Below are 16782 nucleotides of genomic sequence, written 5' to 3' on the forward strand. Positions count from 1 at the left end.
CTTCTCACCTACAAAGCTTTCAATAACCTAACCCCTCCATACCTCTCCGACCTCCTCATCCACCACACCCCCACCCACCGCCTCAGGTCTGTTAATGCAAACACTCTCAAGACCATTAGGACCAAACTCCAGACCCGGGGCGACAGAGCCTTCTATAGCTGCTGCACCCTCCCTCTGAAACACCTTCTCCGACCACATCAAACAATTAAACACCCTACCATCCTTCAGGCCCTCAAAACTCACCTCTTTAAACTCGCCTTTTCCTATAAATTGACTCCCCCAGCTCTTCTCTTCTTATTGTCCACCTCTCTAGTTTTGTCTTCGGCTTTGTCCATGTGTGTGTTTTTTTTCTGTTCATGTTTTTTGCTGTTATGTAAGCTATGTCATATCAGTAGGCCTATTTGATATGTCCAACTCAAATTCCAAAAAAGTTGGAATGCTGTAAAATGTAAATAAAAACAGAATGTAATATAAATATATTAACTGAAATAGTGCAAACACATCAATTGTTGAAACAAAGTCTTTCTTTGGAAGAAAGGTGCTATGAGGTGTTCTTATGGATTTCCTATCCAACACAAGCTGACCTTATACCTTTACCAAGTTATGTAGCCTCAATTATTGAGAGTGTGTGAACTAGCTGCCATCAACAACAACAAAATGTGGTCAGCCGATTAATGATTACCCTTCATATAGGCTTTGTGGCTTGTGCTATTGCGCTCCTTGCCATAAATTATTAACAGAAAGCAGAACATTATTAATTGCTTTTTTATAATGTTCTAACCAGTTAATAATTAAACTAGATGTACAGCAGAAAAATAAATCACGCTGAAAGGCCTATATGATTCTAACTGTCTCACTAAATTGCATTATCCACACTCAAGTACCAAAACATGATTAGTTCATAGATTTCACATGTAAAATTCATTTTATACAACCCCACCCCCATCTTGCCTGTTCATAATTCTGAGAAATTCTTGAATTGTGTGCATGTGTGCGTGTACATGTTTATGTTTATGTGTGTGTGTGTGTGTGTGTGTGTGTGTGTGTGTGTGTGTGTGCGTGCTTGTGTGTTTGCCTGCGTATCAATAAAGTATCTATCTGGGGATCAATAAAGTATCTATCTATCTATCTATCTATCTATCTATCGTATGTGTGTTTGTGCATGTGCATGCATGCGTACATATGTCTACTGTGTGAGTATGTGTCATACGTATGATTACTGTGAATGTATGTGTGTGCGTGTGTATCTGTTTATGCACATGTGTGCACATGGAATGGGTTAACATGACCCCTGGAGGCAAACATACGGAAAAAATTGGTCATCCTAGGCCCTACGGTTCTCAAGATATTCACAGAAAACTGTGTCTGCCCTACCCTCCTTTCGGGGGGGTCCAGTACAGCGGGGGGGCTACAGATCAAAACAAAAAACGATGGTTCCATGCTATCCATGTGGGGTTACATGCCCACCAAGTTTCGTGTACCCCGGTCTTTCAGTGTCCCGGGAATCCTTGTTGGTGTACGGTCACTAAATGTACACATAAATTATTTTATTGTAAGGCCCCCCATGAACGAATGTTCACAAAACTTGGCATGCATTTGGAGGGTGTCATAATGATCCTACACTTTAAATTTCGTGCAGTTTTCAGCCAGAGATATTGTGATGAAAACACCTAATTTATTGCTTTTTAATTTTTAACTAGGTGGCGCTATACATGAAATAAGTGGTAATAGGATGGGTTGACATGCCCCCTTAAGACCAACATACAAAAAAAGGTGGACCTCCTAGGCCCTACGGTTCTCGAGATATTCACAGAAAACTGTCTCCGGCCACCTACAGGCCAGTTGGTGTATAGTAACATAAATGAATTTATTGTGTGGCCCCCCATGAACGGAATTCCACGAAACTTGGCGTGCATTCACAGGGTGTCATAATGATCCTACACTTCCAATTTCGTGCAGTTTTGACTATGTTAGGTCACAGATACCTGCGATTACAACTCCTCATTTTTACTTTTTTGTGTTTAACTAGGTGACGCTATACATGAAATGAGTGGTTATGGAATGGGTTGACATGGCCCCTTGAGATCAACATACAAAAAAAAATGGACTAAACCTAGTCAAATTTTTTTTTTTTTCTTTTTCGCATGTCCAAATTTCCGTGCGGCGGTCATAATAATTAAAGGTGAGGCTTCAGAACACTGCAACAGAAACCTTAAAATAATAGTTCAGGTGGTTTTTTTTATTGTTTTTTTAAACATTTTTTTATTGTAACTCCACTTGAGGCCTAAAATACCATGACCATCCAGTATCGTTTTTCAGCCCTTTCCTTTGTGTACGGAGCCTTCTCTGGATTCTCTGAATCTTTTAATAATATGATAAGATCTCAAAATTATTTTGCTTTTTTATGTTGGGGAACATTATTATTAGATTGTTTCCCTATTTGACAACACAGTGTTTCGCAAAGTGATGAATACATCACCATACTTCTGAGATACTCTGTCTCTTTATGCTGCTGTGCACATGGGTCCAATAACAAGTGCCGAATTAATTAAATAATTCAGTCACCATTACATGTTGCTGAAATAGGCCTACTTTACCTAACCTTCATCACTACAACACATAGACTGAGTACATTTAGCAGCTTTTTGAATGACCCTTACTGGTCACTGTGCAGTGTGTATTGCTATAGCCTACCTGAATAGTTTGCTTCTGGATTTTGAGAGCAGGTTGTATAGGCCTATCTGAGATTCACAATATGGGTCAATATTCATAATTGGAAACATTTTAGATTCATATTGGGTCAGCAATTTTCAATATGCTATTGGATGAAGTAGCCTAGGTCTATAGTTTATACCCCTTTTTGGAAATAATGCAACATATAAAAATATGCAAAAAAAAAAAAAAAATCAGAAAATGCTTTGGACTCTGATTTAGTCTATTTTACCTCATAGCCTATTGATTTGGTCCTTTATCCCTTATTTCATTTATTTTCTCATTAGTTGATTTGTCTGTGGTCATCATTATCTCCCTTTCCAGCCAACTCTCAGGCTCACTAGAAGACATAAATCCCTGCTCTCTGCAGTGAAAGGCGTGCTCAGCTCAGAATTATCTCATCGCATGGCCAGGACTAGGCTATCAGTCTTTTTATGGACCATTCTCACCTGTCAAAGTGTACCAACAACCAGGCTGTTTGTTCAGTTAACTCGTTAGTCCTGCGTTTTATACCGAAGCGAATGTAGACTAGTTTTAGTGAAATAAAGTTGTTTTATATTTTCCAAATAATCTCGCGCAGCCCTTGGCCAGTGTAGCCTACTTTTATTTTGAAATCTGAAAAGCCGAAAACAGGAAGTGCTTTGAGTGCGGGTGTGTGTGTGCTCTGCTCATCTGCTTGGAGAATAGAATGGGCAGCCCAAATACATTAGGAATATTTGCCGTTTTTGTGTTGTTACTTTATCTGTCAACCGCCCAAGGTAACGACGTGGAGGTATGATTTATTTTTATCTTACGGAGTAGGGTGACATTGCATGCATTCCTTACTTATGGTCTATGGACAGTGGCATAATGTATCGATAGCTAACTTACGTTAGCAAGTTAGTTGTCTTCCTGGTTAACTAATGTCAGCTCTGCTGTCTATGGTTTTGATACATTTTCATCATGTTTTATCAGACACATTGGGTGACCGGTCATTTTGCAATTCGCAGTTTAGTTCAAGTCCATCTATGTGATTTCCATAAACTCATTTAGCAACCGTGTTTGATAAGAGTGTTGACAGCATCTGACAGACACCACCACCTGCCTGCCTGTTCTGTTCTATTGGGCGTTAGCATGGATATCGATCTTATTCATGAAATTCGAACAATCTTAAAATAACGCCGGAAGTCCGGGACCCATGAATTATCATGAGTAGCCTAACTGAAGTCACCCACTGAGGTTAAAATGCAGATCTGCGATCAAACCAATTACAGGTTTGCATTTCACCTTATGCTTGCGTAATAAGGATTTATTTTATAGTGACACATCTCTACTAAAACAATGTAATTGTTCTCATTTTAGCCTTGTTTTGTTTTCACATTCACTCCTTTAATCGGTCAAGTCACGTTTAGGTATTTTTACAAGCGGTCAAATAATGAATGTGAACATTGTAGTAGCCATAATGATCGATAACCTACAGTATGCCAGTGGGTAGGCCTACAGTACATTCACATCACCTGAAGGACACGCTAAGCCAATAGTGTCACATGCATAGCCTACTCAAAGAAATCACATCAGTCTTGCACTCTTCTATAACTCCTCATTTCTCAAGCAGTAGCCTATTTTCAATTAACAAACCATAATTTATCTGTCAGAATATGCACCCAGTCTTTCATTGATAATAAAATGCCTACCTAAAAGAACAGAAGCAAGTAGTAAACATTATGAGATCCTATAGCTGTCCTTACATATAATTCATTATTACAAACAGAAGACGAAAATGCAAACCTCTATTGGGAGTTTGTGATGGTCAAAACAAAAAAGTAAGTATTGTGATGAGGAGGAGAGCTGACAGGATCATTTACTAGATGTGCATGTCTTTTTCTATGATAATCATATTGGTATTACATAAGCATGTTTGTAAAGCCAAATGTCTGCCGAATATCCATCTAATTGTACCATATTGAAATTAATTGGACTTAGAATGATGTGCAGAAATAGCTGTGTGTTGCATCCACTCACTCTTATTTTCTGATGCCTACGGTGGCCTGGGACATTTGCATCTGATTGAAATTTGGTTATGGGTAGAGGCTTAAATTGCCCCAATTATAGTGAAATAGGCTTCACCAGATAATGGCTCACGTTGTGTATGTTGAAATTGCAATATATTCATATTCAATGGAGATTATGGGGACTTTCAGCACAGTTTTCCCACACATAGGATTATGATGTGCAAGGATGATCAATGTAAAGTGAACCTTTTCCCTTGTTCTAATTCAGGGCAGAGCCCGTCAGTTCTTCAGCAGTGGGCATACCAATAATTGGGCAGTGCTGGTGAGTACAAATACAGAAAAAGTTTCCTTTTCAAAAATAGTGTGAGATTGTATGTTTGATGTCAAATAGATGCAGTGGCTAGTTGTTGTCATTGTGGCATGTTATGTTCTTTCCTCTAGGTGTGCACATCCAGGTTCTGGTTTAACTACAGACATGTAGCCAACACTCTTTCAGTGTACAGAAGTGTGAAGAGACTTGGAATCCCAGATAGGTAAGTCACGTGATAGTCACGTGATATATACATTGATATTTTCAGGCAGTTGATCGGAAGTAAGTTAAAGATCTAGCACAGGAAATATATAAGATACTCTTCATCCCTATTTCGCTGCCCTGTGATAAAATCTGTAGTTACCGAAATTAATGCTTCTCAATAGAAATGATTTTTTTGTATTATCAGTAGTTTTGGTATTAGCTATCTCTTTGCATCAGCCTAATAGTTGAGCAGCAGAAACTAGAGATACAGTAACTAGACCATGCATTTCATTTAAAGGTACACTATGCAAGATTTTCACCTTTACGAAGCCAATTGGATGGTAAACGAACTTGTAATAGGCGAATCGTTCACCTAGCATAGCTATACAGCATACTGTAGACGTAGCGAGCTGCTACAGAGAAAACCAGCCATGCAACTTCAAGAATGACGGCCCAACAATTCTTGTGAGAATCGTGAAACATTACCTTGTCAGTAGATATAGCTCTTTGGAGATCACTTTTGCCTGTTGTTAATCCTTCACCTCCACAACAAAAGCTTTTTTATTGTGTACAACGTCACGAGAAGTTTGCTATTTACAACAGCAGAGTAACATACATTTATCACGACTCTAGAAGGAGCTCTACAGTTGCCAAAAATACCTAAACCTGCATAGTGTACCTTAAATTACAGATCTGATGGCAGGCATCTAGTGTCGTGCCATCACACCGATATTTCTTTGATGCACTATGAGGCAGTTAATCATGAAGTCTTTTAAACAAAACCCACTTGACATTTCAGTTCCATCCTGTTATCACATGCCATAAGACAAGTCATTATGTGATCTCAAGTTGTCGGAGATGTTTTGACCATCCTAAAAGGACGACTACTATTCATACTCTTATTTTTATAAGCTATTCTTGCCACTGTTTTCTCAGTCACATTGTTCTGATGCTGGCGGATGACATGGCATGTAACCATAGAAACCCCAAACCAGCGACTGTGTTCAGCCACAAAAACATGGAATTGAATGTGTACGGTGACGACGTGGAGGTGGACTATCGAGGATATGAGGTAAGACGTGGTGTTGTTCTCTCACATGTGTGTGTCTGTGTGTCTGTGTGAGTGTGTGTGTGTGTGTGTGTGTGTGTGTGTGTGTGTGTTCTGTTGGGTCATTGTAGGTGAAAAGTGCATCTAAAGACGCTCCTTTTTATTGTTTATCGACACAGTGGCCTTTTTAAATATATAGTTTGTAGATTTATGTTTATAAGTACAAGTACAGTAACCTTGTATAACACTACAAATTGCAAACATGATTTATTCATTAATGATAATGTAGCCGTCTCCAAGTATTATTGCAATACTAAGTTTTACTAAATACTAAAGTTTTGAATGAAAATGTACATAATAAATGAAATGCCATATTTTAATGGAAGGATGAAACATGGTAATTGAGTCCTTGGCCTCTCTCAATACTGTAAATCATTTGGTAGTCATTGTATTTGGTAATTTCTTCAGGTGACCGTAGAAAATTTCCTGAGAGTTTTGACAGGGAGGCTGCCACCAAGCACCCCTCGGTCGAAGCGTCTGCTGTCAGATGACCACAGCAACATCTTAATATATTTGACTGGTAAGAATCACAGCCGACTAATACAGGTAGCACCTACATATAACTTGCCATTGCCATTGTCACTTTAGTCACTAACCTTTTTTGTGGTGATCTTATTGTTTGTAAGGTCATGGGGGAAATGGTTTTTTGAAGTTCCAGGACTCTGAGGAGATCAGCAATGTGGAACTGGCAGATGCTTTTGAGCAGATGTGGCAGAAACGACGGTAAGATGATCAACCTTTTCCGTTGCTTTCTCTCTGCTATTCATTTTCAGTTGAATTCAAGCTGAATGAAAATCTAATTAAAATGAAATGTTATCTATCAGCCCTTTTAGACTCACACCTACATAGCCGCAAAGGCACAATTGTCTGTGGCTATGAAGTGGACTTGGCTGGTTCTGTGTGCATGTTGACATTTTGGCTAATGATACCAATTTTGATACCAATTTTGCTAATGATACCAAAATTGATACCAATTTTGTAACCAAGTAATTTTTAACCAAGTGTCTTGAAAGTTACCTTTTTATTGTTCAAGGCAGATTGCTTGTGGTAGAGAGCAGATGACAGAATGGAAATAATACTTTTTAATATTCATTGAAAGCATGTATATCACCTGTATGCACTTACCAATAGCCAGCCTGTTGTATGATTTTTTCAAGTGTGTTTGTGTTTGTGTTTCCTTTCCAGGTATCATGAGCTGCTCTTCATCATAGACACCTGCCAGGGGGCCTCCATGTATGAGAGGTTCTACTCCCCCAACATCATGGCCTTGGCCAGTAGCCAGGTCGGAGAGGACTCACTCTCGGTAAGAACCTAGTTTTAGTTTTCTTTAGTTTGTAGAATCCCCTTGGCCAAAACCTTTAAAGTCCTGGTAAGCCAAAATTAAATATGTTTTGAGATTGTCACATCACAGAACATAGAGCCATTAACCATTTAGAAAAATAAGAATGAATGAAAATGGGCATGGGCATTTGAGGTGAATATTCTGCTCTGAAACTGTGGGCAAGTCTGCTGAAATCACGCCACAACTGTCCTACCGCATAGTGCCAAACATTCTCTAAAACATCTGATTCTTATTATCTGAGATTCTAATGAACTAATTGGTGGAAACACATTTGTTAAAAAAATGAGCCAGAGTTTTAACAACTTCTGATCTATTTATGGATGATAACAAGTTGAGCGAGACCATTTTTGCATTAACAACAAAATAGCTTACTGTACCTGTAAAGCTTGTAGTGCAAAGGTCATTGAATGAGGTCAAAATAAAATGCTAATTTTAAACCACTGAGGCTCAAAATAGCATTACATTTCATTGTTATTGTGGAGAAGGTCCCTACAGACACATCAAAGTATTATAAACTTTGTGTACAGACTAGAGAGGTTATAGTAAGGACTGTTAATGAAGTGCGTTACCGTAGCTTGTCTTCCGATCACCGCCATCTTGAAACGTACAGTAGGTACAAATTAGTGGCCTTGTTCGACATCATGCAGTGCTGTGCAGATCTGGCTGAACGTGATGCATGTTTGCATTGTAAGATGGTGGCGACCGGAAGGTGAGCTATGGTAATGAACTGACTTCAATTGTACTAGAATGATCTAGAATGATAATGATAGTTTTGTATTTTCCTCATGTTCTGTGTAGCACCAGCCTGACTTGGCCATTGGAGTTCACCTGATGGACAGGTACACCTTTTACCTGCTGGAGTTCCTGGAGGACATACACCCATCCAGTCAGGCCAACATGAATGACCTGGTAAGGCAGTTCTCTCTCTCTCTCTCTCTCTCTCTCTCTCTCTCTCTCTCTCTCTCTCTCTCTCTCTCTCTCTCTCTCTCTCTCTCTCTCTCTCTCTCTCTCTGTGTTTATATCAGGTGTAGGTCTGCGTGTAATAACTGCTTCCATTGAGAGGATCTTGCGGATCCTCTCAACTGTCCTAGTTTTCCTCTTCCTCTTGACATAGCTGTAGGTCTCCTACATACATGGATGAAATGAAAGATGAAAGTCCAAGGACTTGTGACGGCCACCTCTCTGGACATGTCACTTGAAAGAGAATGGCTGATCTCATATAAGGTCACAGGCCTTTGAAGCACAAGGGAGGCATGCCTTTTTTCTCTGCTTGTCTTTGGCAGACGTGTGTGTGTGTGCGTGTGCGCGTGCGTGTGTGTGTGTGTGTGTGTGTGTGCAATGGGGATGGTGGGGTGGCGGGGGTGTAACTCTGAGAGAGTACAACTCACCCGTCAATATATTGGCTGGGGGATTTAGACCATCTGTCCACTCACCAGCCCCCTATTGTCTGTGCCGTGCAAATCCACAGTGCTATCAGACACCCAGTGCCTGGCTGCTAGGGGTGGGCGATATGGACAAAAAATAATATCTCGATATTTTTTGTGATTTTGACGATAACAATAATTAGTCGATATCCTTTAAAAACATTTTTGTAAAAGTCTGAGTTACTTTACAGCTCATTATTTATGAATATCATTAATACAATAATAACCAATAACCTAACCTGTGACTTTTTAACCAAATCAACCAATGCATTGTCACTCTATGACACATTTCCAATTTTGCCCCCACTTGTGTGTGTGGCAATGACATGGTCTAGCCAGCTACATTAGAGAAGATGAATAGGCCTAACAGTTTCCCAAGAGAAAGTCTGAAGCTGAAGTTCCTTTCAAAAACCTTTAGCCTACTTAGGATTCACTGTAGAACTAAGCAGACCAACAGAGTACATCTCAGTTATTTCCTTCGATGTTTTGTTTAAGAGAAATCATGTAGGCTTGCATTCCAAGTTACAGAATAGAAACTAATGCGTATATGAGAAATCCCATAGAGATGCTAACGGTTAGCATAATCGATACACGTAGATATTTAGAGTGAACTTTAGTCCATTTACAAAAGGGTTACATGAGAAGAGTTCTTTGTTTACAACTGACTACTAAAATACTCAAAGGCTAATGTTTTCTCTCCATATAAAACCATGTAGGAAAAAATGTGACTGTCTCATCAATGCTACGTGAACAGAACAGAAGTAGCTGCACAAAATCCCAAGTAGGCCTACGTCTCGGTCGTTACACAAAACAAACATTAGGCCTGCGTGTGACAAGGTGGACCCACTAGCGATCATGTGACACTTGCTCTGCTGCAACAAGGGGCTTCTCTCGCATACACCTCCTGTATTTAGTGAATGTATGGGGTTTTAAAGCGTGATTTTGAGTGTTTTTTCCCCATAAGTAGGCCTAATTTAAATACTCGATAATGTAAATTTGCACATCGTTAAAACAACAATCACGATATTATCGCAGACGATATATATCGCCCACCCCTACTGGCTGCTTTTTGGCAGATTGCTGCACGCAGGCCCCTCTACCTCTATCCACTCTGTGTGAATGAGCGTCAATGGATTTCCTCCTGAGATGGAAGAGATTTGTGTTCAGACAGTCATATCAAGAGCATCTTCCTGCTTTGTTCCCACATTTGTGTTTTGGGATGTCACTTTTTAGTATCCTTTCATCCCTTCCATGTTAAGATGGGCTGAAGGTGGCATTAATTGCTATTGAACCCAGGAGCTTGGCATCAATCCCAGCGGGCCAGCCACTGAGATTGTTTTGAGGATTTTGAGGATTAGTACTCCTAGGAGCTCCTAGTACTCCTTTTAAAAGTCCACTTTAAAGGCACATTATGTTTTTTTCTGATCTGTCTCCATTTTCTGCTTTCTGATTTCGCTTGTGAGTTTACTGTATGTGGGGGGGGGGGGGGGGGGGGAATGGTGTGTGTGTGTGCGTTTATCTGCTTGCCTGCATGTGTGTGTGTTTTATGTGTGTGTTTGCTTGTGAGTGGGTGTGTGTTTATGTGTGTGTGTGTGTGTGCCTGCTTGCCTACTTGTGTGTGTTTTTATGTGTGTGTGCTTGTTTGTGTGTGGATGTGTTTGTGTGTGTGTGTTTTGTGCATGCGTGCTACATGTTTATGTGTGCGTGCGTGTGTGTGTTTGTTTGTGCATGCGGGTACGTCTTTGTGTTTATGTGTGCTTGTGTGCATGCGTTTTTGTGTGTGTGCATGTGCGTGTGTGCCTGTGGCATGTGCCTGTGTGCGTAAGTATGCCTACATGTCTACTGTGTGTGTATATGTGTGCGTGTGTCTTTATGTGTGTGTGTGTTTATGCATGTGTGTTTATGTGTGTACATGCGTGCGTGCGTGCTTGCGTGTGTGAGTGTGTGTATACCTGTGTGTGTGTGTGTGTGTGTGTGTGTGTGTGTGTGTGTGCGCCTGTGATTGTTTATGTGTGTGTGTGTGGTGTGTGTGTGTGTGTGTGTGTGTGTGTGTGTGTGTGTGCCTGCATGTGTGCGCATATCTTTATGTGTGTGTTTGCATGTGTGTGTGTGTGTGCCTGCATGTGTGTGCATGCATAGTGTACAGTCACTAAATGTACACATATATTCATTTATTGTATGGCCTCCCATGAACGGAATTCCACGTGCCAGATTGATCCTACACCTTCAATTTTGTGCATTTTTGACCCTTTCAGCCAGAGATACCTGTGATTACTGTACAACATCTCATTTTTGCTTTTTCATTTTTAACTAGGTGGCACTATACATCAAATGAGTGATTATGGGATGAGTTGACATGGCCCCTTGAGATGAATATACAATAAAAAATGTGGTCCTCCTAGGTCCTACGGTTCTCGAGATATTCACAGAAAACTGTGTGATGATATTGTTGAAGTGGCAATGTAATGTGTCCACACCTCGTGGATAGAATGTGATTAAAGTTCTGTGGCTTCTGTGGCTTTCTGTTCATTTGTCCCGGAACACAAATGCCAAGCAACTCTTTTGTCTTTGTCAGTACGAGGGGAATGTGAATAGTCCAAATTGAATTGGGAAGATTGCATTTTAATTGCTAATGCATCCCCCTTCATTAGCATCATTACTGGCATGTAGAAGGCTGGCAGCTGCTGATGCTACCTACGGGGGGCGCATCTGTGCTGTGCGCTCAGCCCAGCATACTGTATCTCCTTCACCTCTTAGGTGGAAACGTGACCGTTTTCAATAACAGAAATGTGTTGACCTTTATTTAAACAGAACACAGAGGCAGCTGCCGTCTAAAGAATTTCCCCTAATTAGCAGAGGGAGGTGATTGATATAAAGTAAAGGGGCTGGAGGTCTCATCTAATGAGTAGAATTTCCTTCTGTTCCAATCAGAATGAATGGCATTTATTTTTTAGGTGATGTGATCTGGTGTTTTTTTTTTGTGCTTGTCTGTGTTTTACAGTTCAAAGTATGTCCCAAGAGCCAGTGTGTGTCCACTCCAGGTCACCGTACGGACCTGTTCCAAAGGGACCCTGGCAGCGTGCTTATCACTGACTTTTTCGGCAGTGTCCGCAAGGTGGAGATCACCACGACAACTATTAATTTGACAGCCCCTGCAGCCCCTGTTCCGAAGGAGAAGGAAGCAAGGTATGCTATTTGCTCACACTGAGTAGTTTTACTTCTCTGCCTGTTTGATAAGTGTGTGAAGGGAAATGGTATTTAGAAGCAGTGAAACTCTGAGTAACATCAGGCTTACTTTAACAGGAATCAAATATAATGATATCCTAAAAACAAATCCATAAGATTTCTCAGTGTGAACCTGGAACGCTATCTGAACTCTCCAGATATGATTACTTTCTGAAACATAGCAAATTATAGTGAGGAGTAGTTTGCTGAATGCCATCTGACTCTATCTGAATGCTATCTGACTACTTAAGAACCATGTAATTTGTTGTGAAGCTCAGTGCATTATTGTTCAGATATTCTGTTTAATACTATGATATTACCAGAAGAATATACAGCACCCTCCAAATGGCACCCCTGGTGAAGTCGAGTAAAAATGTATCTTAGTCTCATAATGAAAACAATTAGTAAAAATGCAACCGTGAAGGGGAGCAATATAATTCATATTTTTAACAATTACACATGCCAAAATTATTACCATATCTATATTCAATACTTTTAAAGCCTCCCCTTTAACAATAAAATCACTCTTATCCTATGACATGCCATAAAGTTGGAGAATGCAAAGTAAGGGATTTGAGAGCATTCATCTTTCCAGAATCTTCCCAGCTTTAGACATGCCGAGGCCTTTCTTGTGCATCCTCCTCTTTAACCCATTCCACTGGTTTTCAATAGAGTTCAGATCAGGGGATTGAGATAACCATGGCAGAATCTTATTTTGTGTTCAGTAATTTTGTGTTCAGTAAGCCTGGCCAATACCAGACCTCTTCCCAAATCTCAATTGAGATTGAGAATGGGTCTGGTGACCCTTTATTCGCCAATTATTTTAGTCGACGAGTCGTTTATTGACTACCTATTTCTTTTTTGGTTTCCAGTCTCAAATGGCTCACTGTAATGTTATTAACTCTATGTTATTAGCTCTTGAGAAGTACATTGACTGTTTTTGGATGTTAAACAGGCTACTTAGACTTTGGTAGTAATGTTTTAAACCCTGCCATGCACGCTAGTGTAAATGCGATGCATTCAGAAACAGGGGCAGGGACGCAGACAGCACACACTAGGCAGGTCAAACGCACACACACACTACACATACAGGGGTGGACGCAGCCCCCCACACAAAAAGGATCACACACGAGGAAGACCTAAAAGGGTAACACGCTACACTAAAACACGGACATTAAAATAGTAAATAAAGGCATTAACACACACAAACAACCCCCAGAGTTGTCCCCCGTATCCCAGAATGCATTGTCCCAGAGTCCGTAGCACATAGTCCAGCGTCCAAAGTCATAGGGCTTACAAGCGTACTATTCCTACAAAACAACTAGATACAAACAATGTAGAGCAAGAACAACTATGTGGTGACACTGTTCCAGTGAGATTTATTTTGGAATTTAAGAAGACACATTTCGCGGAAACATGAGTGTGCTACGGAGAGCAAAGGAAAACGTTGAGTAATTTGAATGGCCTATGCTTTAAGTAAGGCTGAAGTAAAACTTGGACGCTAAACCTGTATTATTTAGGCAATTAATCCCACTGATCCCTTTCATTTTAGGCTTATGTGTACGTTGCCAAGCTTGTTCATTGTTGCACTGTCGATGTTGCATTAGACTATCTTTTACTGTACAATATGTTCTATCAATACTGTACATGTTCTATGAGTGACATTGCCGTTTCTCTTAGTTCTTTGGGATTTAAGTTTTCTAAGGTGACAATTCGGCTTGTAGATTATTTCTCCATCTTTTAAATTGGAGCGAGCGTGGAGCGATTTCACTGGAGTGGGAGGATTTTGAAGTGGAGCGGGGAGCGAAATTGAGCGGAGCGGCCTTACGTGAATTTGAGCGGAGGAGCGGCCGAGTGAACAGCCACCTGAGCGAGGAGCGGGATATTCGCACCGCTCAGCTCCGCTCACTAGCTCTGATTGTTAGTACATAATGTTTTTGAACAGTTTACTTAATGAGCTTCTACCAAAAGTAGGCTGATAAATGTTTTATGTTTTGGCCCTTCAGTTGAGTTCAAAATAAAATGGACACAACGAAATAACAAACACTTCATTTAAAAAAAAATAAAAAATTAGTTGTTTGGATTAGTCGACTAATCAAAGATTAGTCGAAAGATTAGTTGTTAGAAAATTATTCGTTAGTGGCAGCACTTGACGTAACCAGCAATGAAATGACACTGGTACTGAAACTGGTACATTATATAAAGTATACCAAATGCATCTATCTTGTAAACAAAAGTGTTAAATGCAGTTGATTGCTCAATTCCAAAGAAAATACATATTTTATAACACTGATGCCATCAGTCCCGTTGTGTGTTGAACAGTGTTGCTAACTGTACTCCTGCCCCATGCCGGATAAGCGGTTGTGATTCGGAAATTGGCATCAATGGGACCCTCTCCAGAGCGACCTGCAGAGCAAACTCAAATTTGCTAACAGGTTCTTCTGTGTTTACCCAGCCTACCATTTTTGTGTTGGATCTAGACATATGCTTTGATTGATTGACCTGCTAGATGATTCAATCATGACCAACTTTCAGTTTCAGAGAGACAGATTCTGATTTAAAATGGCCTGGTATTTTATGGAGTCCATGATGCCATGTTCCCTAATGAATTTCCCAGGGCCTTTGGAATTAAAAACAGCCCCACATCATCATAGACCTTCCATCATACTTATCAGTAGGCATGGGGTTCTTTTCTGTATAGTCATGTTTTGAATAATCTGCTAGCATGGAGGTCACTTTTGAATTCTGTATTGCGTTGTCTTTCCCATGTTGAAGAATGATAGGGGCAGTTGAAGTTCTCAGTCACTTTATTTTTTATACCTTTGTGAAACAGGAAGTCATGAATTACTGCTTGAAAGTTCATAGGCACTCTGACACTAAATGGATAAAAGCTTTAGTTGTATTTTGTTTTTAGATTGTCTTGTCAGGGTCAATGTGAGTGCCAATAATGTTTATGAGGTAGTGTTTTTCCTCAGAATGTGCTCCTCTCCTTTAAGGTTGGATTTTTCACCTTTGTTTCCATTGTGTAATAATCTCTGTAATAAGAACGTAGGCTAAAGCAGTAGATGTACTGATGATGTGACAAAGAATGTTGATTTGTGGAACTTATTGTAGGCCTGCTTAGAAGGCCGATCAGTGTTAACATCTGCCAGTCTGACTCTGACGCAAGCAACAGCAGGCCACCCTGCTTTTTAACACTAAATCTGAGTAGCTACTGGAAAATTGGAGCTTTTTTGTCTGAAATTGCCAGTCTGGAGAAGAAAAGAACTAAGTGGCCTTCTGTGGGGTTGAAAAAACTGGAGTGAAGGTGCAGTCGGTAGGAGAATGTCGGGTGTGAATTTCTCTGATTGATCTTAAATGAGAATTCGCTTATAGCCAGAGACATTTGTGTTTGTGACGCCAAAGACATTTCTCATGGATTTTTATCGTACATGGTTTTAAATGCCCTTGAGATTTAACTCCTAGCAGGTAAACAGTCTGGAATTGTAAAGTGCAGAACACGTCTCCTCAAGTCACATTGCTTTCGGGTTTTAGGCTGGTCAAATATTTAATTTTCACAATATTGAATTCATAATCTTGGCTCAATCTTTTAAACAGAGAGTTGATGTTAAGCCTTTGAATGGATGAAAGGATTGAATGCGTAACCAGGGCAAAGAACAGTGAAAAACATTCTTGAGGTGATTTCAGTGCCTGACCACTAGATGGAGTAAATAGATCTTGTTTTGTCTGGTAGGACGGTCAATGTCTTTCAACAAGGCCCCCTGTTGAGCTGGTCCATTATGTTCTATTAGCATGATCCCTCACACACACACACACACACACACACACACACACACACACACACACACACACACACATAGATGGCACAAGTGATATGAAGTATAATTCTTATTCAAGATTTTGTCTTATCAAGGCACAGTGCTCATTTAGAACTTTGTCTGCTGAGATGCAGCTCTCTCTCTATCAGTAGTGGAATGACGCCCGGGGCGCCATTCACTGCGCGGATGGAACTAAGCAAACATTTGAACATCTGCAATGGGAAGCTGAGATACTAAGCACACTCCCCCCCTCTATGAATCCATTTACACCTCATTTCTCTGAGGAGCTCAGAGGGCATCTTTTCTCAGTCGCTTGCTGGCTTGTTTGTTCTTTTCTCCTCTCATAATTCATTCTTCCAGGATTCTCAAGGTCACAGACGCGTCATTAATTCCAAACTAGCTAACAAACAAACACGTCGGAGTGCCGTCCTCTACCCCCGTGAAGTTCGTCATGCGCGTTAACAATCTCCCAGGGCCCATTTGGAGAAGTAATTGACAGTTGGTATGTCAATACAAATGTGTGTTTTACTATCCTGATGGCACTGCAGTGTATTGGATTTTTATGTCTACAAGTAATGCAAGTTTCCAATGTACCGAGCTCTGGAGATGGTCGCCAATTTATTAGCCAGTGAAATATAGATTTTGTGC

At 40.3% G+C, this 16782-nt stretch overlaps 1 protein-coding gene across 1 annotated transcript in view; it reads left to right on the forward strand.

Annotated features, from left to right (window-relative positions):
- Positions 1-3349: 3349 nt before the first annotated feature.
- pigk (phosphatidylinositol glycan anchor biosynthesis, class K) overlaps positions 3350-16782 on the forward strand; it is a 32555-nt gene continuing 19122 nt past the window's right edge. Inside the window, exons 1-9 of the mRNA XM_042106423.1 lie at positions 3350-3484; positions 4972-5025; positions 5145-5236; positions 6154-6289; positions 6734-6845; positions 6952-7048; positions 7511-7628; positions 8466-8576; positions 12093-12277. Of these exons, the coding sequence (XP_041962357.1) occupies positions 3401-3484; positions 4972-5025; positions 5145-5236; positions 6154-6289; positions 6734-6845; positions 6952-7048; positions 7511-7628; positions 8466-8576; positions 12093-12277 (989 nt within the window). The 5' untranslated portion in view covers positions 3350-3400. The remainder of the gene's footprint in view (positions 3485-4971; positions 5026-5144; positions 5237-6153; positions 6290-6733; positions 6846-6951; positions 7049-7510; positions 7629-8465; positions 8577-12092; positions 12278-16782) is intronic.

Source organism: Alosa sapidissima, chromosome 1 (assembly GCF_018492685.1).
Source record: "Alosa sapidissima isolate fAloSap1 chromosome 1, fAloSap1.pri, whole genome shotgun sequence".
In the NCBI taxonomy this organism is placed as follows: Eukaryota; Metazoa; Chordata; class Actinopteri; order Clupeiformes; family Clupeidae; genus Alosa; species Alosa sapidissima.